The 21,759-nt window shown below is 41.2% G+C and overlaps 2 protein-coding genes across 2 annotated transcripts; both read left to right on the top strand.

The window, feature by feature from the left end:
- The first annotated feature begins 9 nt into the window (after positions 1-9).
- vcpip1 (valosin containing protein (p97)/p47 complex interacting protein 1) lies at positions 10-11,895 on the top strand. Its single transcript, XM_053329481.1, has 3 exons — positions 10-2,757; positions 8,437-8,523; positions 10,270-11,895. Exons 1-3 carry the CDS (start codon positions 102-104, stop codon positions 11,079-11,081), a joined length of 3,555 nt encoding a protein of 1,184 aa, XP_053185456.1. The 5' UTR covers positions 10-101; the 3' UTR covers positions 11,082-11,895.
- Positions 11,896-18,693: 6,798 nt separating this feature from the next.
- On the top strand, positions 18,694-20,481 carry dusp28 (dual specificity phosphatase 28). Its single transcript, XM_053329561.1, has 2 exons — positions 18,694-19,041; positions 20,143-20,481. Exons 1-2 carry the CDS (start codon positions 18,694-18,696, stop codon positions 20,251-20,253), a joined length of 459 nt encoding a protein of 152 aa, XP_053185536.1. The 3' UTR covers positions 20,254-20,481.
- Positions 20,482-21,759: the final 1,278 nt, after the last annotated feature.

The following is a 21,759-nucleotide window of genomic DNA, read 5'->3' as shown; positions in this document are numbered from 1 at the left end:
AATAACTCTGGTTAGCCGAGTCAAAGCTCTTCTGACAGCGGGACTATCATGCTCCTGTGAAGCCGACACAACATATATCAGCTTTTTCCTCCGTGCAAAAAATGTCTCTGCTGCAGAGCTCCTCCAAGAAGAAAGATAAGCGCATTTTATCTGGAACATGCCCGGATCCCAAATGTCAGGCGAGGCTCTTCTTCCCTGCAGCTCACGGCTCGGTTAGCATCGAGTGCACCGAGTGTGGTCAACGCCACGAACAGAAGAACCTCATAAACGTGGAAGAGGTGACAGATCCAGATGTTGTGCTGCATAATCTGCTCAGAAACGCGTTGCTAGGGGTAACAGGGGCCCCAAAGAAAGGCACAGAGCTGGTGAAGGTGATGGGTTTGTCCAACTACCACTGCAAGCTGCTGTCTCCTGTTCTCACCAGGTATGGCATGGACAAACAGACAGGTAAAGCTCGCCTGCTAAGGGACATGAACCAAGGGGAGATGTTTGACTGCTCGTTGCTAGGAGACAGGGCTTTCCTCATAGAGCCAGACCACGTCTCCACCATGGGCTATGGCAAGGACCGATCGGGGAGCCTCATCTACCTGCACGACACTCTGGAGGAGGTGAAGAAGGCGAACGGCACCAGGGAGTGCCTCATCCCTGTGCACGTGGACGGAGACGGGCACTGCTTGGTGCACGCGGTGTCCAGAGCGCTGGTGGGCCGAGAACTGTTCTGGCACGCGCTGAGAGAGAACCTCAAGCAGAACTTCAAGCAGAACCTAGAGCGATACAAGACGCTCTTTCAGGATTTTATAGACGCAGCTGAATGGGAGGATATTATTAATGAGTGTGACCCTCTCTTCATCCCCCCTGAAGGCGTCCCGCTCGGGCTTCGCAACATCCACATATTCGGGCTCGCCAACGTCCTGCACCGGCCCATCGTCCTGCTGGACTCGCTCAGCGGGATGAGGAGCTCTGGGGATTACTCTGCCACCTTCCTGCCGGGGCTGGTGCCGGAGGAGCAGTGCAAGGGGAAAGACGGGAAGCTCAACAAACCCATCTGCATCGCCTGGAGCAGCTCCGGCAGGAACCACTACATCCCTCTGGTGGGGATCAAGAACACGGTGCTGCCGAAGCTGCCGGCGCGCCTGCTGCCGAAGGCCTGGGGCGTCCCGCAGGAGCTCATCAGGAAGTACATAAAGCTGGAGCCGGACGGGAGCTGCGTGATCGGCGGCGACCGAAGCCTGCAGGACAAATACCTGATGAGGCTGGTCAACGCCATGGAGGAGGTGTTCATGGAGAAGCACAGCATCCACCCGTCGCTGGTGGCCGACGTGCACCAGTACGTGTACAGGCGCACCGGTGTCATCGGCATCCAACCGGAGGAGGTGACGGAAGCGGCTAAGAAGTCGGTGATGGAGAACCGGCTGCACCGCTGCCTGATCTGCGGTGCCCTCTCCGAGCTCCACGTGCCGGCAGAGTGGCTCGTTCCTGGCGGGAAGCTCTACAACTTAGCCAAGTCCACGCACGGCCAGCTGAGGCCGGACAAGAACTACAGCTTCCCACTCAACAACATCGTCTGCTCGTACGACCCCCAGAGAGACGTCCTCATCCCCGATTACAAACTGAGCTCCCTCAACACCTGCAACTGGTGTCACGGCACATCGGTGCGCCACATCCACGGCAACGGGTCCGTGGTTTATCTGGACGGGGACAGAACCAACACCCGCTCCCAGGGCGGGAAGTGCGGGTGCGGCTTTAAGCATTACTGGGAAGCGAAGGAGTACGACAACCTCCCCGAGGCTTTCCCCATTACGCTGGAGTGGGGGGGGCGGGTGGTGCGGGAGACGGTGTACTGGTTCCAGTATGAGACTGAACCGGCTTTGAACAGTAACGTGTACGACGTGGCCATGAAGCTGGTCACTAAACACTTCCCGGGAGAGTTTGGCAGCGAGATCCTGGTTCAGAAGGTCGTCAACACCATCCTGCATCACACGGCCAAGAAGAACCCGGACGAGTACAACCCGGTGTCAATCGACGGCGCCCACGTCCAGCGCCTCACTGACACCGTGGAGCCTCAGCAGCCGGCGGCCGACCCCCAGCCGCCCACCAAGATCATCCTGACGGGTCAGAAAGCAAAGACGCTCCACAAAGAGGAGCTGACGATGAGCCGGGCGGAGCGCAGCCTGCAGCAGAGCATCAGCGAGCAGGCCTTCGTCTCTCAGAAGCGCCGCACCGACCGGCTGAAGCAGGAGCAGAAAGGACACGCCCGGACGACTTCCCCCGGCGGATCTCCCGAAACCTCGTCCTCCTCGGCTCCGGTCACGCCCACCAAAACCTCCTCCTCCTCCCCATCCTCGTCCAACAAGGAGAAGAAGATCCGCGTGACGACCAGCGACGGCAGGCAGGCCATGCTGACCCTGCAGGCTCACACCACCTTCTCGGAGCTGCAGAGGAGCATCACCAACCAGTTCGGGGTGCCGCCGGCGCAGCAGTGCATCCGCTACGGCTTCCCGCCCAAAGAGCTGATCCCTCCGAAGGACGGCGAGGAGAACGAACCGGCGGCGCTGCAGCATGGCGACAGGGTGACGGTGGAGATCCTGAGGGGCCCCGAGGACAAAGGCCCCGCCGCCGGCTCCATACCTCGCGCCTCCAGTTCGCACTCGGTGAAGAGCGAGGACTCAGTGACGTCCGGCAGGATGAGCAGCCGTGAACTTCAGGACAGCATAGACCTTGAGATGTCCTCCCTCTGTCTCCTAGCAACGCTGATGGGTAAGAGCTCAGAGCACATGGCTTTATAATAACCGCTGCCTTTCATTATAATCATGTGATTTTGTGATTAATGGAGACAAAGTTTGAATGAAATGTTGTGGATCCATAAAGACACCAGAAATTGACTTGACTTAGTTTTTCCAATGAATTTTGAATCTTTCTAATTATTTCTGTTCGATTCACAAAGCCAAAGCAAAAAGGGAATCAAAGAATGAGTTTAGAGCTGCAATAATTACTCCTTTTAATGGATTAGCTGATCGTTTTGAGTCATTTTTTTAAAGAAATAAAAGATAATTATCTGCTCCCAGCTTCTCTAATGTGAATATATTCTGGATTATTCAGTTTTCTATCACAGGAACAGATGTTACTTTGAGCTTTGGGAAACAGTGAGAAACATTTTAAAGACCAAACAACTAATCGATTAATCAATAAGATAGGTTAATGGATCATGAGAGCTCGCACACACACACACACACACACACACACACACACACACACACACACACACACACACACACACACACACATACACAGTTCAGCTCACATGATCAGGTGTGATGTGTCGGCTGGACTAAGGTCATAACTATTGATTATCTTCATTATTGATTATTTTCTTATCAGTGAGACGACACAAATTGATTTGTAGTCAGACACAGAAAAGCTGAATATTTGAACATTGTCAGCAATATTAATATAATAATATGATTTTCTCATAACCATCAAAGATTTAATGTTTATTATTAGTGAGAATAATTCAATCATAACTGGATCAACTAACAGTTTCAGTCATATATATATATAAATGTTACACTATATATAAATATCTATATGTCTAACTGTAGTGTAACATTTATATTTAACCCTTACATATTGTTCATATTCTGACCAAACCTAATTATTACTTTATAATTATAATTGATTGGACTCTCAAAGTATTTTATGTTGATGATTATGACGATTATAGTGAAAATAGATTCATAATCACACGATATGATGATCTTATGTTGATGTAAAATGAGACTATAACAGCAGTAATTATCAAAATATGACAATACTTGAACATTTCAGGCTTAAATAATGTAATTAATGTGTTTATTTAATCATTCATTGTCAGTTTTGTTGCTTTCTGAAACAAGACCTCCAGATTTAGATTATGATTAACTCCAGACAGCTTCACTTCATTTAAACCTTAAACTTAGATTAAAGTTTAACTACGATAATAAAAGTGATAGTTCAGAGTTCAGAGATGTTAAATTTGAGACTAAATGAATTCACCATTCTGCTAATATCAGACTGTAGCTCTGTGTTATTCTTCTGCTTTTTATCTGCTCGAGCAGAAACAGAGAGATTAGTTTTACTTTTGTTTTCAGAGAAAGGAAACTGTGTCTGTGCTCACTTCTTAAAGGACAGATTCACTGTTTTTCCACTTTATAAATGTTTATAAAATGCCAGAAAATGGTGAAAAAATGTCTTTAAATGTCCTTTTTTTTAATCCACAACACAAAATATTCAGTTTAATGTCATATAAGACAAAAGAAACTAGAAAGTATTCACATTTAGGAAGCTGGAAACATTTTCTTTAAGAATGACTCGACTAAACTCAACTGAACTTCAACTTGTGTTTTTGGGAAAATAGTGAACTCGTCCTTTTTATTTCACTTCTTAACCCTCCTGTTGTGTTCGAGTCAAGGGAGGAAGGGAGGAAGGGAGTAAAGGAAAGAAGGAAGGAGAGAGAAAGGAAGGAACGACAGAAGGAAGAAAGGGGGATGGAGGACGGAAGGAAGGAAGGAAGGGAGGAAAGGAAATAAGGAAGCATGGAGGAAAGAAGTAAGGAAGGAAGGTAGGAGTGAGGGAGGAAAGAAGGACAGGAAAGAAGGAAGGAAGGAAGGACAGAGGAAAGAAGTAAGGAAGGAAGGTAGGAGTGAGGGAGGAAAGACGGACAGGAAAGAAGGAAGGAAGGAAGGAAGGAAGGACAGAGGAAAGAAGTAAGGAAGGAAAGAAGGTAGGGGGGAAGGAAGGACAAAAGAAGGAAGAAAGGGAGATGAAGGAAGGGAAGAAAGAGAAGAAGGGAAGAAAGAGAGAAGGAGAGAGGAAGCACAGATGGAAGGAAGGAAGGAAGGAAGGAAGGAAGGAAGGAAGGAAAGAAAGATGGAACAGTCAAAACAGATGGGTCAATTTGACCCGGGAGCACGACAGGAAGGTTAAAGGACAGATTCACTGTTTTTCAACTTTATTAACGTCTAAAAATGTGCATCACTGTTTCCCAAAGTCTTTAAATGTCCTTTTTTTTTTAGTCCACAACACAAAATATTCAGTTTACTGTCATATAAGACAAAGGAAACCAGAAGATATTCACATTTAAGAAGCTGGAATCAGAGAATATATTGGATTTCTTTTCTTTAAGAATGACTCAACTAAAACAGGATTCACTGTTTTTGGGAAAATAGTGAACTCTTCTTTTTTTTTTAAAGTCTCAGTTTACCAGCTTGGACGCACCTGCAGGATTCAGGAAATCATTAATGACACAAATATTTCAACTTCTCAACACTGAAAAACAGACTTCACAGTGAAGGAGGGAACGTTTGGTATTATTTCTCTTTACTGAACTTTTAAAACTTCATTCGTTGGAGCATTTTTGTGGAGACACGATATCAGACAGTGATTCAAAGCAGATCGATTTGTATCTTATATAAAAACCAGATGACAGGATCCTTTTTTTTTTTTTGGCTTTAGTTGAAACATTTTAATTTCCAGCAGGTTTCCAGTTTCTACCATCTGCACTAAATCTGCCTCTATGTGTGTCCCAATGTCTTCATGTCGCTTCTAAATTTCACCTGCGTTGAGGCGTTGAGGCTTTCTTTTTTTTTTTTCTTTTTTTTTCGTGGCTGCTTTTACACACTCTGATCCAGGTGTACAACTCAGGTGCACGCTGGCTCCTGATTGGCCGCAGCAGCCAGGTGAATAACAAGCTGCAGTCATTAGCCGAGCAGCAGATTGAGCTCAGAGGTGACAGTCGACGCCCACCGCAGCAGGACTCTGTGTGTGTGTGTGTGTGTGTGTGTGTGTGTGTGTTGGTTGACCCGCTGTGCTGACTCAGGCATCCTCCCCCCTCCACCCCCCCTCCTCGTTCCCGTCTCACCTGCCAACAGGGTCAAAGGTCGCGGCAGCGTTCAGATAAACAGATCGGGCCGGTCAGCAGGCAGCGTGACTGTTTGGTGCTCCTGAACGCTCCGCAGGCCTGACGCTGCACTTCCTGTTAGCAGGAGCTCATATTCAATAATCCTCTCGTCCAGTTTTTGCAAACAAAACATCATCAGTGAGCTTCTGTGAGCGCAGCTATAAAAGCTCACGTCTGATTTAAGCACTGATAGCTTTTATTTTTAGTCCAGATTAGACTCATATTTAATTTTTAAACATGTGATATAATATATTAAATGAAGTGTTTCCCTCAGAGCTTTCAGACTGTAGTAGTGGGACTTCAGTCTGATGTTCATGCAGACAAAACAAAAAGAAGATAAAAAGAGATAATTAATATGTCATCATTCTTTCCTCATCTCTATTTGTTTCTCTTATAAATGATTTATTCTTTCTCTTTTATTCTCTTTGACCGAAGCAAAGGTGCAGATTGAAGCTTAAGCTGATTTTGTCTTCCCTTTTTAAAAACTTCCGTCAGTAGCAGTGACTTTTAAACATGACAAAGGTTTTCATAACAAACTAAAAGCATAAATATCCTGATACCTTCAATATATCTGATATAATATATTAAATGAAGTGTTTCCCACACAGCTTTCAGACTATAGTAGTAGGTGTTCAGTCAGTCAAAACAAAAAGAAGAGAAAAAGAGACTTAAAGAAGATAATTAATATATCATCATTCTTTCTTCATCCCTACCTGTTTCTCTTACAAATGATTTATTCTTTCTCTTTTATTCTTTTATTTTCTTTGACCAAAGCAAAGGTGCAGACTGAAGCCTTTTTAAAAACATGAATTTAAACCTCCGTCAGTAGCAGTGACTTTTAAACACATGACAAACTAAAAGCATAAATATCCAGAAACCTGATACCTTCAATACATCTGATATAATATATTAAATTTAAAGTGTTTCCCACAGAGCTTTCAGATTAGGTTTTTAAGTCAAATGCATCATTGTGGTTCAATCTGAGAGCAAAATTAAGAGGTGATGGTAATATAAGTGCTGGTTGTATAGGTATGAAGATATTTTACTAGTTCATAAATGTTCTAAATGTGCCCTTATTTAAGCTCTGAAACAAAGAAAGTGATGATTAAAGTTCAGCAGAGTAGAGAGAGAGACTCTGTAAATATCTCCATGTGAAATAAATCTGCCATCACGTTTAAATCAAAGTGGATTATTTTTTGCTAAAATGATTAAAAGTGCACAGTCACAGTTATGGCTGAGCAGTAACTATAAGTCTTAGATGTTGAATATTATAATATCATGATATGGAATAAGTGTCTTTTACTGCTTTTAAAGGCTGAATTACAGTCAAAATGTGATTTTATTATTATCAGCTTTTATCCACTTAGTCTTTATTTCCACATTACTGATGATTATTTATCACAAATCTCATTGTGTAAATATTTCCTGGAAGCATCGACAGTCATCTTTACAATATTGTTAAAATATCCACATCGACGTATTTAGTCTAAAATATCGTGATATTGGATTCTACTCCTTCGCTTCCCAGCTCTAGAGTCACAGAGTGTTTATAAATGTGAACAAAGGAATTATGATTGATATCTTGAGTAAAATAGTGATATCACAGCGATACTGAAAAGACAATTTAACATGATTATTGTTGAGTTGAAGCAAATAGTTAATTAACTGATTAGTCGATAGTTGTTGTGCAGAAATATGAAGTTTTTGCAGGTTTTAGCTTCTATAATGTGACGATTTGCAGTTTTTCTGTGCTGTACACAGGCGGGGAGTTCTAGTCCTCTGAAATGAAGCCAACCAGGAAGTAACTTAGAGCTGCATTCTATCAAAAGGCCACCAGGGGGCGACCGTCTCTATACAAGTCAATGGAGAATTCACCAACTTCTCACTTGATTTCTAACCTCAGTAAACGTTTTCAAAATGTGTTTATGGTCTCAATCGCTAGTTTAAAGCCTTCTTCAATGCAGTATGATGTTCATTTGGGACATTTTGGCCTCCCTGATTTTATATGTGACGATAAAGCAGGGTATGCATTAGGGCGTGGCTACGTCCTGATTGACAGGTTGATTGACCAATGTCCTCGAGATCCAGCCCTCGTAACCATAGCAACCTCCCCCGCTCCGCCCATGGCCCCGCCTCATGCCCATATAAGTAGAATCCGTGTTTTTATTTTTCCCAGCATGCACCTGAAATTTTCAAGATGGCGCTGCCCAGATTAGAAACTATTGGCTTCCGAGCAACAGTCCACAAACCAATGGGTGACGTCACGGATGTTACGTCCATTTCTTTTATACAGTCTATGGTTGTACATGATAGTCAACAAATATCTTTGGATTTTGGGCTGATGATAATGAAGTAATCTACCAAAGAAGAGCCAGACTTTTAAAACAGTAGTGACATGAGGCTGGTTGTAAGGATTATTATAACAGCGTGAGGAGTTGTTCTCATACTAAGCATCTTTATGAAGTGTGTGTGAATAGTTTCTCTCTCTCTGTGTCTTCCAGGTGAGGATGTTTGGTCGTACGCTAAGAAGCTTCCACACTTGTTCCAGCAGGGCGGCGTCTTTTACAACATCGTCAAAAAGGACATGGGTACGTTTATCTTTAATCTACTTTAACTTTACATGCAGATAAATAAGCAGACAGTTATACACGAGCTGCAATCAAAATGTTACAGCAGCAAAATGAAATGAAGGTAAAAGTATCTCCTCTTCATTCATCATCCAGAGTCCATTTATTATCCTTAATTTGACTGTTTTTATTGATGCATTTATGTGTAATCGGCATTAAATTGTGTCCAGGTGGAGCTCAGTTCATGCTTTTTATATTGTTGAGTAGCCTAATGAAAAAACAAAGCCTCATATTTTTAAGATCAGGAAAGATTTTAATGTGAAAATTGACTAAAGCTTCTAAATAAATGTAGTTATGTAGATTAAAAAAATGAAATGTAAAGTAGCCAAAACTATAAATACTGATTTGAAGTGTAAGTGAATTGTGCTTATTATGTGCAGTATATATTATAGTATTCAACAGGACACAGTCAGCTTTTTACAGTAATTCAATTCTTTAATAAAAGAAAGATGCTTGATTATAATCACAGCACAAGAGAAATCTGATTAGTGATGTAAGCTGATATCCTGTGTCCAATAATCAATCAGTCAAAGTTTATTTCTATAGATTCATACAGGTTAAATACATTTCAAAGTGCTTCAAACATGACTCATAATAAGACTGAACAGATGTAGACAGTAAACAGTAAAGGCTAATACTCAGGAGAAATAATAAAATAATGTAAAATAATACAATATTTGAACATTATTATTATTATTATAAAGCAGTCAGGTCTCTGTAATCATTCCTCCTGTTCATACTGACTTAGCAACAGATTCCCTCTTAGTGTTTCCCTTCCTTCCTTCCTTCCTTTCCTCCCTCCCTCCCTTTCTCCCTCCCTCCTTCCCTTTCCTCCCTTCCTTCCTTCCTTCCTCCCTCCCTTCCTTCTTTCCTTTTCTCCCTTCCTCCCTCTTTTCATTCCTCCTTCCTCCCTTCCTTCCTTCCTTCCTTGACTTGAGGACAACAGGAGGGTTAAAGTCTCTGATCAGCTTCTATTAATCTTCATCAGTGTGAGTTAGTCTCCCTCTTAGTGTTTCCTGTTTCTCTGTGGTGGAAGTATAACAAAAAGACTTTGCTATTGAAAACACTGTAATGTTGAAACATAGAAGATGAAGATTTGACTCATTCAGACTCTGAAGCTTCATATTAGCTTCAGATTAAACTTTTAAATCCATGTTTCCACAGAAGGACGACTGTGGGTTTAGTCCTCCATCACTTCCTGTAAACATGATGAAGGATCTGATGCTCAGTATGAACAGGAGGAATGTTCTTTAATTGTAAAAGCTTGTGTCATACTTGATATTTTGCTCCTTTTTAAGGTTTTATGATCAATTCAATCACTTTTAAACAGAATAAAAGGCTCAACTTTAATTATCGTGGCAGATTGACACAAACAGGACCAGCAGCACATTCTGCTGAGTCGTGATCTTCTCGCAGTGAAAGAGTCGAGTAGTCAGCTTCAAGAAAAACATCACAGACTGGAAGTTGGCAGATATTTCCTTTTAATTTAAATCAGCTTTCTTCACGTCATACTGCATCTTCTCTAACCCAGATGACTTTAGTGGCTCTCTGCAGGTATATATAGTCTGTAAGGTATTAAAAAAGTATTATGTTAAGGTTTTGTATTCATTCAAATCAATATTTAGCACACTGAAGCTCGTTCAGGTAACTTCTGTGATATCAGATCAGACCGATGTCATTCCAGTGTTGACTCTGGTTGTGTTTCAGGGCTGATGGACGGGAAGCACTGCACGCTGCCTCACCTGACGGGGAAGACGTTTGTCTACAACGCAGCAGAGGAGCGGCTGGAGCTCTGCGTGGACACTGCCGGTCACTTCCCCGTCGGCCCTGACGTGGAGGAGCTGGTGAAGGAGGCGCTGGTCCAGCTGCGCTCGGAGGCGGCCACCAGGGGCAGCAGAGAGGGGAGTCCGTCCCACGGCGTTCTGCGGCTGGGCAGCGGCGGCGTCGTGCGTAAGAAGGAGCAGCTGCAGAGCGTCACTGCCTTCCAGGGCAAAGGCCACTCTCTGGGCAGCAGCGGGGGCTCCTCCCCTCCCGAGCACCGGCCTATCACGCGCCAGCACAGCAGTGGTGTGGACCTAAGTGCCAGCGTGTCCCGAGGACCCCCGGACCTGTCGGACATCCCCGAGGATGCCACCCGGGAGCTGGTCCGCATGGCGCCGGGCTTCGTCACCATGAAGGACGGGCGTGGCGTCGACCCGAACCTGATGGAGCAGCAGCGGAGGAAGCTGCAGGAGATGGTCTCCTCCATCCAGGCGTCTATGGAGCGCCACCTGAGGGAGCAGCAGGGCACGGGCGCTGCGGGAGGGGCAGGCCAGGAGCGGACGGGCGGGATGAAGACGGGCGCCGCTCAACCGACGTCTACCGCCGAGACCGAACCGCCGCCTGCCGCCGCTGCTGCTGCTCCTGCTGCTACACCTGCTGCAGCCGGCAAACCGGAGGGGAAGACGGAGGAACCGGAGGAGATGGAGAGCCAGGACGCGGAGCAGAGCAACGCCACCGAACCCATGGATCACTCCTGATCGCTCCGCTGAGACCCCCGCCCCGCCTTCCACCCCGCCTGGCCGGCATCTGTGGGTCATAAACGCCTCAGGTCGGATCCTAAAGCTTTGGTCTTCATTGTGTTTCGTTGTCTTTACTGCATGACTACAGAGCGGGCCGACCGTCCTCACCTCTCTGCAGACTGTGGGACGAGCTGCGGACATCTGGAGACGCGCTGCGATACATCATCGATGCTCGACACCAATATCACACTTGTGTTGCAATACTGAGGCTGCTGCTGTGTGTGTTTGAACTCTATGCACTTTGGGACACACTCTCATCTCAGCTGTCAAAATGAAATAAACAGCGTAAGATTGATTTCCTGCTTTTGAAAGAAATTATTTTGCCTTTTTTTTTAGGATAAGTTCCCCCCCTCTTCAGTCGGTGATGTATCGTAAACGACTTGTCTTGCAGTATGTATCGCAGAGTCGGCTGTACGGTGGCAGGATTTTATCTTTTATCCCAGAGAGAGAGAGAGAGAGACAGAGAGAGTCCCACCTGCAGACGTCTAATCTTCTCGCTGTGACACGCTTTGAGATCCGAGGATTGACAGAAAAACAAAAAGAAAACCAACAAAAAAAAACAAACCAACAAAAAACTCGGGTCGGATTCATGTGTGAGACGCATTCCTGTAGATAGAAGAATCCTGTGAGTCTTAACCTGCCTGTCGGGAGCGGAGCTGCTGGTTGTCTCCGGCAGCGTAACTCCTGAAAACATGCTTCCGTCAACGTGTGCGCGCTCTGAAACGTGCACCGGCCTCTGTACGCATCAACGCCTTCATCACTGAAATCTGCTTTTACCCCCCAAAAATCCAAAAGGACTCTGGATCTGTGTTTGCTCCTCCTCAACCATCACCGCTCCCTCCCTCCCTCCCTCCTTATCCACTTTGGAAACATGTATGATTCCAGTTTCTCAGCACACACACACACACATACACACACACACACACACACACACACACACACACACACACATAGTTACTGGTGTGAAGCGGCTCCAGACTGACCTGCACCACCTACAGGTAAGAAGAGGAACAGCTGCTGTGAGGTTGATTTATTAGGAACACCTGTACAGTATAAATTAATAATTAAAACTCTGCTATAAAATCTACCTTTATGAAGCTGACACATGATGACCTGATGTATTTCAGATCATCATGGTATTTAAGAGGTTCAAAATTCAAAATACACTCACAGAGCAGTTCATGAGGAGCGTCCACCTGTACAGCAGATAAATGTACCTTTTAATGAAGCTGACTGATGATGACACACTGCTGCGTTTAACAGGAAACAGATCTGATATTTAAGGGGTTAAAATTATTATATATTAAATACCCTCACTGAGCAAATTATTAGGAACACCTAACTCAATTGAGAATAACTCCTCTGCCATAAATTCAGTCTTTATGAAGCTTCAGCATTTTCAGTTTTGTCGACATTGTCAGAAAGGTGATAATTCTACTTTATGTTAATTATTAAATGTGGGTGTTTTTCTAATGAAGTGATCACTGATAATTATAATCTTTATTTCCCTTCACTACTTACACACACACACACACACACACACACACACACATATTTATATATATATATCTATACTCTCTATCTATACGCTTTATTAGGAACACCCACCTGTACAGTCTGATTCAACCCAATATAACAGCTCTGCCATAAAATCTACTTTTAAGGAGCTTATATATATATTTTTAGTTTCTATGTTCGTGTTTATGAAGTGGATAAAATATAAACTACACCTCCACGCACTCCTTTAACTGCCTTCACTAATAAAGGCAAAGTAGATTTATCACTTTTCTTGTACTGTCAAAAAAAAAAGTTGAAATGTAGAAGTTTCATAAAGATTGAATTAGTACAAGCGTTCCTAATAAATTGCTCTTTGAGTTTATATTTTTACGTTTCTTAAATATCATGATTTGTTTACTGCATGTCGGCTGATTAGTAATAATAATTAATATCAAAGAAAGGCTGAAAATAAGAAATTAGAAACATGAATAAAGCACTGATGAGTTTATATTTCAAATGTCAAATGTAGTAAAGTGAATATTTCATAAACATATTTAAATGTTCTCATTTAACCTGTAAAAAGAAAGATCAGATTTGTTACAAAAATATTTAAAATGTTCATATTAGCCTCATAAATCCAACATTGATCTGACTGGAAAAGATCAATAAGTTATTTCTTCATACATTAACACTTAAAAGCATCAAAGAGCTTCATAAGAAGTTTAAAAACACGTTTAAAAAAAGGGGAGAAATAAATCTACAAATCTTGTTTCAGTTTGAGTTTTTATTATTCAATTAATTTCACATTTTTTAATAAATATAAAAACCTGCAGGTGTAACAGTGAGTGTCAGAATCACAGCAGCTGTTCCTCTCCTCTTCTTTCTTCTCAGCCTCTCCAAAAAAAAACCAAACGATTAATGCAGTTTTTCTACCGATCTGTAAAATCTAAACAGCTGTTCCATTTTTCAACGCTTTGCAAAGCCTCATGGGAGATGTAGTCACAACGCAGCTTTTTTGTAAGGAAAGCTGATGAGAGGAAACTTGGTCCAGGTGTTGCAGGTCGGTGCTGTCAGAGCTGCTGCCCTGTCAGAGTGGATTAATCACTCATCAGAATATCTTTATTTCCCCCCCGAGACATAAACTTTCACTTCAGATCTAAGTTATATAGAAATGCAGTTGTGAGCACAAAATTAAGGGTAAAAGAAAGCAAATGATGGTTAAATGTGGTTTCTCTGTTTCTTTTCTTCATGATTAAAACTTCCCATTTAAAAAAACAAACAAACACGGCCAAAGAATTTAAAAAAGAGTGTTGATCTGATATCTGGTGAAAGACAGAGTCCTCCGCAGGCCTTCGTGCTTCTGTCCTATGCAACAATCTTCACTGAACTTCCAAATAATTACAAAAAAAAAATAAAAAAACGTGCAAATTTTAGCTTCCTGTTGATTTATAAAGTCACCACAGGGAGGCGCTACGACTAAAGATAGTCAGACTAGAATCACGTTAATCTGATGTTTCATAGCTGAGAGATTATTTTAAATTTCTCTCTAAAAGAAAAAAAGTTCCCAGCGTGTTTTATTTTTGTATCTTTATTTTATTTTCTCAGATCTTTTTTTTTTGATGACCAAATTTTCATCTCGTTGTGAAGAAAAGCAACAAATCACTCAAACAAACAGCTGCAGACGTTTTATTATCGGCATCTTACGAGCTCCTCGCCTCAGTTTGTGCCTCATTTCAGGTTTTTTTCACTTTTGGACAGTTATCATTCAGATTTATACTCAATCAGAGCAGGTTGGGGTTAAACACAGATACACACAGGTTGCAGGTTGCAGGTTGTTTCATTTCTATGTGAAACGTGCAAGAAAAAGTCCTCAAACATGTGGACAGTTATGACCTCATACTGTAAAAACTACCTGATTTTACAAATGTGTGGAGCCGTGAAACACACGAATCCAAGCAACAACACGTTAAAGTGAAAATGTCTCATTTAACGGCTCGATGAAGAGAAATCTTTTCAGTCGTCTCTTTCCCTGCAGACAAAAACAACAACCAAAAAAAAGTAGAAGACACACAAAAAAAATCTGTTGCAAAAAGTGATGCAGTGAAAAAATTTAACAAAAAGTAGAAGGAGAGAAGAGATACTGAAGGTGCAGCCAGGTGTTGAGGGCAGCATTTACTCATATAAAGCATCAAAGTGTGTGTTTAACAGCAGGTGTATGGCTCTAGAATTAAGAACTGATGATTTTCCTTTGACTTAAAGCTTTTATCGCTGTTATAAGAGTCTTTTCTGCTTTTTTTGTGTGTGCAGACGATCATTTTACAATCTGACGCGTCCTTTTTAGAGGCCTGGATTCAACCCCCTTTTTATTATTCTGTCCTTTCCCTGATTCAACTTGAGAAAACAACTGGGAGTCAGACTCTATCAGCCAGTAACACCAGTGCTTGGACCTCACTGATCAGGCTGTTTCCAAAAGTAGATGTCAGGTCTTCTCACTGCAGTTTCTGCCTCTTTAACTGCTCCGTAACATTTCCATTTCATTACATTAGAAAAGCACATTTAGATTGTAGGCTGTTTGTCAAGTAAAGAAGAGTTGGAGCTTGAATTGTTTTTATTTCGTACTGTAATAAAACAGAAATGATCAGAAATGTTCAGGAGGCAGAAATCTACAGATATTAAAGAAGACGCCCGTTATTTCCAGCTAGACGATAAAAGACAAAACACACTTAAAACTGAAGAGTGAAATGCCAAAAACCAGGATTACATCCCCACAGATAAAACCTATGAGGACAGTTTGATGGCTGAAGTAAATAAAAGTTAATTGACAGTTAAATAAAATCAGTCACTCGAAGTTCTGACCCGACTTTTAAAAGAAAATTAGCAGATTCATGAGGAGCTGACAGTTTGACGTCTTCAGCAGCTTTCCTGCGTGCTTTGTTGCTTTTCTCACACAACGATCTCCGGCGAGTGTTCATTCGGAGCTTCAGAGGTTCAGTGTTCGGCGTCCGAGGCCTCGGCATTAAAACAGGAAGTCAGTTTACAGTCACGTTGCCAACAAAAAATGTTTTTTCCACACGTCCATCACGCTCTTGAAATGATGCGGTATTGTTGGACGAACTAATCGTCAGGCCTTAAAAATCTGTTTATTTTACATGAAATCCCTTTTTTTTATTTTTACATCAAAGTTTTTTTCTTTTCTTTTCTTTTTTTTTTTTACATTGAAGTTTTATTTTGAAATATCTTAGTTGAGCTTTTTTTGTTGTTTTTTGTGGTTTGGGCAAAAAACAAACAAAAAAAGAAGCAGCTCAGTTGTTGTCTCAAAATGTGAAACACAAGTCCTTTTGTGGGGTTTATTTTTGCCATTGAGGTGAACAAATTGAAGACTTAGCACTTTGTTTGAGAAAGAGAGGGAATGTTAGCGTAGCAGACTCGTGTTAGCATCAGTCAGTCAGTCAGAGACGAATCGAAAGGAAGAAAAGTTTGCTCCGACGACACTGCTGTAACAGACTTGAAGTTTTTCTTTGTGACTGCTGTACTAATGACATGAATTGTAATCCAGTTGTATAATAGTATATATTGTAGTATATTTGGACCTGTACAGAAACACAGATTGTTCAGTTCCTTCAGTTCTTTTTTGTTAACTTCTCTCTCGTTTGCTAATAAAACATTGATGATACACGGCTTCGACATTGCTGTTTGCATGTGTGATGAATTTTCAAACCCCGACAATAAAATCACTTCCTTCACTTGTTTTTGTATTTTGTCGTCACTGACAGATTTTTGTGTTTGTCCGTTTTTTAAAGGTTAATGCCGCTTGTTTGTTCACCTTCTCTGTCGTCCATAACCGCTCACAGTCTTTATCGGTGTGTGAGAGTTTTCTCTGTTTCCAGATTTGTTGGTTTTAGTTCATATCGATTAGAAATTTACCTGCAGAGAAAACGTAATGAATCACAATGTCTGCTTTTATGTTCGCTTATGAAACTCAAAACCCTGCAAACTGAATTAGAGTCATTGTACATTCTGTATTTAAAGCTCATATGAAATGCTTTCAATTGGAAACTAATTCCAAAAGTATTTTTTTCTTAAATGCAGCTGCAGCTTTACCGATACTCTGCAGACGTTAGCTTTTATAGGAGGCAACACAGAATAATTTCTTTCTAAACATTGTGCTGTTTTAACCCTTTGTGAAACTTTATTCTTAAACACGACTGATGCGGAGGAAATGAAACTCCTGAAGACTGCGGCCATTACATCTTGTACTGCAACATTTCTCTCCAGGTAATAGTATTTTCCTCTTAGACAACTGGATGAAGAACACTGAATACAATCTGTATTTACTCGTATTAAGGCCTCAAATTGTGAATTGAATTGCTGTTAAAGTCAGAATTTCATATTTGATGTGATGATCTGCGAGATTGCACACAGCTGTAGATTTGAAAAAGAAAGTCATTATTTTTGTAACTTTTTTTTCTGTGATCCTGTATTTCTAGCAATGGAGGGAGACCAGAACGACTTCCTTGGTGTCCGACTTATTCATGTAATGAATGTAATGAATAAGGAAATTCCAGCTTCTCAAACATGAATACATTGTAAGTACAGTTGTTTTCATGTTTTTTTTCATGTTCATGTTTTCTCGTTTTCATGGTCAAACTGAAGTAGGCTATGGCAACTTTCTTTTGGTCCGTAAATGTCAGAAAATGGTGGAAAGCAAACAGCTAATTGTTGTAGCTCTAGTATTTGTGTGTGTGTGTGTGTGTGTGTGTGTGTGTGTGTGTGTGTGTGTGTGTGTGTGTTGTTACATAATTATTAGTCTGTTTGTTGATATCGTGTTCCTTGTTCTGTCTTTTGTCTGGCAGTCATGAGTCTGAGGTACACTAGGACCCAGAGGAGAGCGGAGCAGCTGTCACAGTAAATATAGCAGCAGCAGCGTGTTGATCTGAGCGCTTCAGGGTCATGAGGAGACCTGGACTGCTCGGCTCGACCTGAAACCTCCGTCTACTGTCTGCAGGACCCAACGAGGAACACTTTGCTGTAAAAACCACTGAGAGAGAGAGATAATCATCATCATTATCAACATATTCATCATCATTATCAACAGCAGGAGCCTGAAGATCAGCTGGATGTGAGCGCGTCCTTGGTGAGAGAGAGGTGTTCACTGACTGCTGACACAATTGTTTGCTTTATTTAATTAATTTACTAGTTTTATGATTTCTGTGTATACCCCAAGCTTATTCATTGATTAACTGAGTTGGTTTTAAAGGGTATTTTTTACATATTAGAACTCAACACATACTTGATTTCTGATGCCAGTGATTATTTAGAGTTAAAGGACAGGTTCACAGTTTTTCAAGTGTGTCTTAAACCAACAGTCAGGAGCCCAAATCATCATTGAAGTAGTTTATCTTGCTGTAATCATTCCTCCTGTTCACATTACCATTAGTGTATCATAATGTAGCCTACTAACAATGGAAATGATGGAGGATTAAATCCACAGCCCTCCTTCTGTAATTTAAAAAAAAATGTTGATGTGAAGCTAATATGAAGCTTCAGTATCCAAATGAGTCAAATCTTCATCTTCTATGTTTCAACATTACTGTGTTTTTACTACCAAAGTCTTTTTGTTATACTTCCACCACAGAGAAACAGGAAACACTAAGAGGGAATCTGATGCTAAAAAGACTGTAAATGTGTCAGATATCACTTGATATGACTAACTCACACTGATGAAGCTCAATAGAAGCTGATCAGAGACTTTTAATGACTGTGTGGATACACTGTGGAGTTTGTCCTCCATCACTTCCATTGAAAGCACATTTGAAGGAGATCTATTAATAGTCAGTATGAACAGGAGAAATGATTACAGAGAGGAAAACGTCTTTCACTGTTCATATGGACACCTGACTCATGGTTTAAGACGCACTGGAAAAACGGTGAAACTTTCCTTTAATAATACTTGATAACATAATAGCTGCTAATGTGTTATTGTTGGAGTCACATGCTTCTTTCTGTTCAGGTAGCTGTTCTCTGTGAGCCTCAGTGACTGAGTCAGGAAACCTTTGAGGGTCATCTCTGCAGGATGCTGCAGCTGTGTAAAGTCACCAGCGCTCTGTTCATCAGTAATGCTCGCTCAGCCTGCAGTGACGAGCTCATCCAGCAGGAGGCGGTGACACTCTGCATCAACGTGTCCAAGCAGCAGCCGTTCCCCTCATCCTCCGGCGTCACCAAGCTGCAGATCCCCGTCTACGATGACCCCAACGAGGACCTTTACAGCCACTTCGACCGCTGCGCCGACGCCATCCAGAAGGAGGCGAAGCGCGGCGGACACAGCGTGGTCTACTGCAAGAACGGACGCAGCCGCTCGGCCACCGTCTGCATCGCTTACCTGATGAAACACCGCAAAATGACGCTGATAGAAGCCGTACAGGTGAGCGGTGAAGACGGGAATAGACAGGAAGAAATATCGCGGTACATGGTCAACATTTCTTGAAATCCTTCTATTAGTGCTAAAACTCAATGAAATGACACCTTGGTTATTATCCACTGAACAGTCTGAGGGCTGAAAACTGTATCATGTTAAAAGTGTTTCATATCAGTCGATATCGTCCATTATTGATTTTTTATGACCTGTTTAAAACGGACCAGAGGAAAAAATATACAATTTAAAATTTAAACACTTTTATTGCAAACTTAACCTTCCTCTGATTTTAATCACCTCAGTTATCAATCAAGGCAGACAAGGAAAAGAAATATCAACCCAACCATGAAAAACAATCAAATAAATGTACACATCAGTATGAATCACAATTAAAATCACAATGAACACTTAACAATTATCTCTTCACATTAAGGTGCAAAAATAAACATTAAAGAAATGTTTAACAATGTTTTTTTTAAATATGTGCAAAGTGTTGATTGTAAACATAGACATTGAAAGTAAAGCTGAGGTAGAGCTGAGCGATACAGATAAACTCAAATATCACAATATATTTGACCAAATACCTCGATGTCGATATTGCAACTATACTGTAGGGATGACTATTGGTGCTGTCACAAAATATATTCACAATGAGATTTTGATAAATAGTCATCAGTGATTTGGATTTAATGACATAGTGGGTAAAGGCAGATAATAGAACAGCTACAGTCTGTTAAGCTCAGAAAATTACATCATTTTACTCATTTTAAAACCAGGACAAAGAAACACTTATGCTGTATCATGATATTACAATATCCAAATTCTAAGACGATATCCACTCTATCACGATATCAATATAATATTGATATATTGCCTAGCCCTAAATGAGCTGTTAACAGCTGCTGTTCAAATGTCTAATATCAGATTTAGTTTAGACTGAGAGGTTTGGTCTCCTGTAACTGAAGCTTATTGAAGATGAGATATCTATCACCAAAGTGCCCTTGAAACAGGATGCAGAGCAGCAGAGCAGCAGAGCAGACACAACAAACCTGTCAGCTATAATAATAATAAGGAAGATATTAATGTCCTTGTTTGTGCTTCTTTTCCCAGAGAGTGAAGACGGCTCGTCATGTGATCGATCCGAACCCCGGCTTCATGTCTCAGCTGCAGAGATACGAGCAGGAGCTGAAGAAGAGACGAGGAGGAGGAGAGGCCAACTGACACTGACTGAGAGTGTTTGATTTCTTCACCCTCAAGCCTTTTTTTTTCGCCGTCCTCACAGTGTCGATGAGAAAACAGCTGACAGGTGAACCAACACTGGACTCTCTCCTCTCTGTGCACCTTCACATCACAGCTCCAGTCAGTTTTCACCTGAACTCTGTTTTCTCATCTTTTATTTTATTTTCTGTGGTAAGAATATTAAAAAAAACAGGATAAACAAACATAGCAGTGAAGAGAAAAGTCCTCAGCAGACACTAAAGTCTTAATGTTGCGGCCAAAGTGATGAATCAACACATCTCTGAGGCTCTCAAAAAAAAACTAAAGAATATATAATAACTTTATTTGTATATCCATTTTCTTAACATAATCACAAAGTGCTTAAACATAAAAAAACATGAAGCAGTTAGCAGAATAATGCAGCGTAGAGTAAAACTAGATAACACAGTAAAACAATGTCCAATTTTAAAATGTGTGCTTTTTAGAAATTTAAAAGAAAACACAGAAAACATGCATATTAAAGCTCCATTTAGATTTAGACTGAACATCACAGGAGGAGGAGAGGAAATAATTGAACTCCTGGTTCTGAATGTCATGTTAACCAAATAACAGGATCTAATTTTGAATAACTCAGTCAAAATGTGAACAAAGACATTAAACCCATTTTAAGATCATTCATTTTGACGTACAGTAATAACTTCCATAAATCCACTTAAAACCAGAATAAAAGAAGCTGCAAAACAAGCCTGAGAGTCATCACATGTTTAAGTTTTCTTCAGTATCGCATAATCAGTGATAGTAAAACAACTTAATATATAATATTTAAAGAACATTTTGAGGGAAAAGTTAAATCTGAACACGTTATTTAGTAGCAAGAGGAAAAAAACTCAGAGATTCACTTTAAAATACAAAGACTTTGATACAGAGAGGATTTAAATGACAGTCTCTCACTAAAGCTGTAACACACAGAGAGACCACCTCACCTCATCTACAGACACAAAACTGAATGGAGCTTTAATAAACAATATTGGTTTAGAAACTGCAAGAAGAGATTTTTCTGCTGGTCAGAAACTCATCATACTCTAAACAGGCCTTATTTATCGTAGTATTGTTGTATTTCTGTGCATTATATCAGCAGGTGTTCCTGTTATTTTTTTGTCCAAAAACAACTAATGAGATTTGTGTCCAAACTGATCATGAAGATTAAAAAAAGATGTGAAAACAAGGCTGAAAAACAGGTAAAGAATTATTTTTCTGTTATCTGTCAGCCTAAAAGTGTTCTGTATAAATGCAGACATTACTTGAAAACTTTCTGTTGTATCTCCTTTAAAGTGACCAGCGTGTTAATGATTTTGGGGGATTTATTGGCAGAAATTGAATATAAGTATAAATATGTTTTCATTAGTGTGTAATCACCTGAAAATATGTGTTTGTGCTCTTGGTTGCAATCTGTAATCTCACCACTAGATGGCACTAAATCCCGCACAACGGTCCTTTTACACAAGGTGA

The sequence above is a fragment of the Scomber japonicus genome, chromosome 12 (genome assembly GCF_027409825.1).
Source record: "Scomber japonicus isolate fScoJap1 chromosome 12, fScoJap1.pri, whole genome shotgun sequence".
Lineage (NCBI taxonomy): Eukaryota > Metazoa > Chordata > Actinopteri > Scombriformes > Scombridae > Scomber > Scomber japonicus.
The sequence above is the reverse complement of the archived record's forward strand: the minus strand, read 5'-3'. Positions and strand labels throughout refer to the sequence as shown.

Excerpts from the sequence above, each read along its gene's own strand:
- vcpip1 (XM_053329481.1), top strand. The coding sequence starts at position 102 with ATGTCTCTGCTGCAGAGCTCCTCCAAGAAGAAAGATAAGCGCATTTTA. Across the intron at positions 2,758-8,436 it reads TCTCCTAGCAACGCTGATGG|GTGAGGATGTTTGGTCGTAC; the intron begins GTAAGAGCTCAG and ends TGTGTCTTCCAG. Across the intron at positions 8,524-10,269 it reads CATCGTCAAAAAGGACATGG|GGCTGATGGACGGGAAGCAC; the intron begins GTACGTTTATCT and ends GTTGTGTTTCAG.
- dusp28 (XM_053329561.1), top strand. The coding sequence starts at position 18,694 with ATGCTGCAGCTGTGTAAAGTCACCAGCGCTCTGTTCATCAGTAATGCT. Across the intron at positions 19,042-20,142 it reads CGCTGATAGAAGCCGTACAG|AGAGTGAAGACGGCTCGTCA; the intron begins GTGAGCGGTGAA and ends TTCTTTTCCCAG.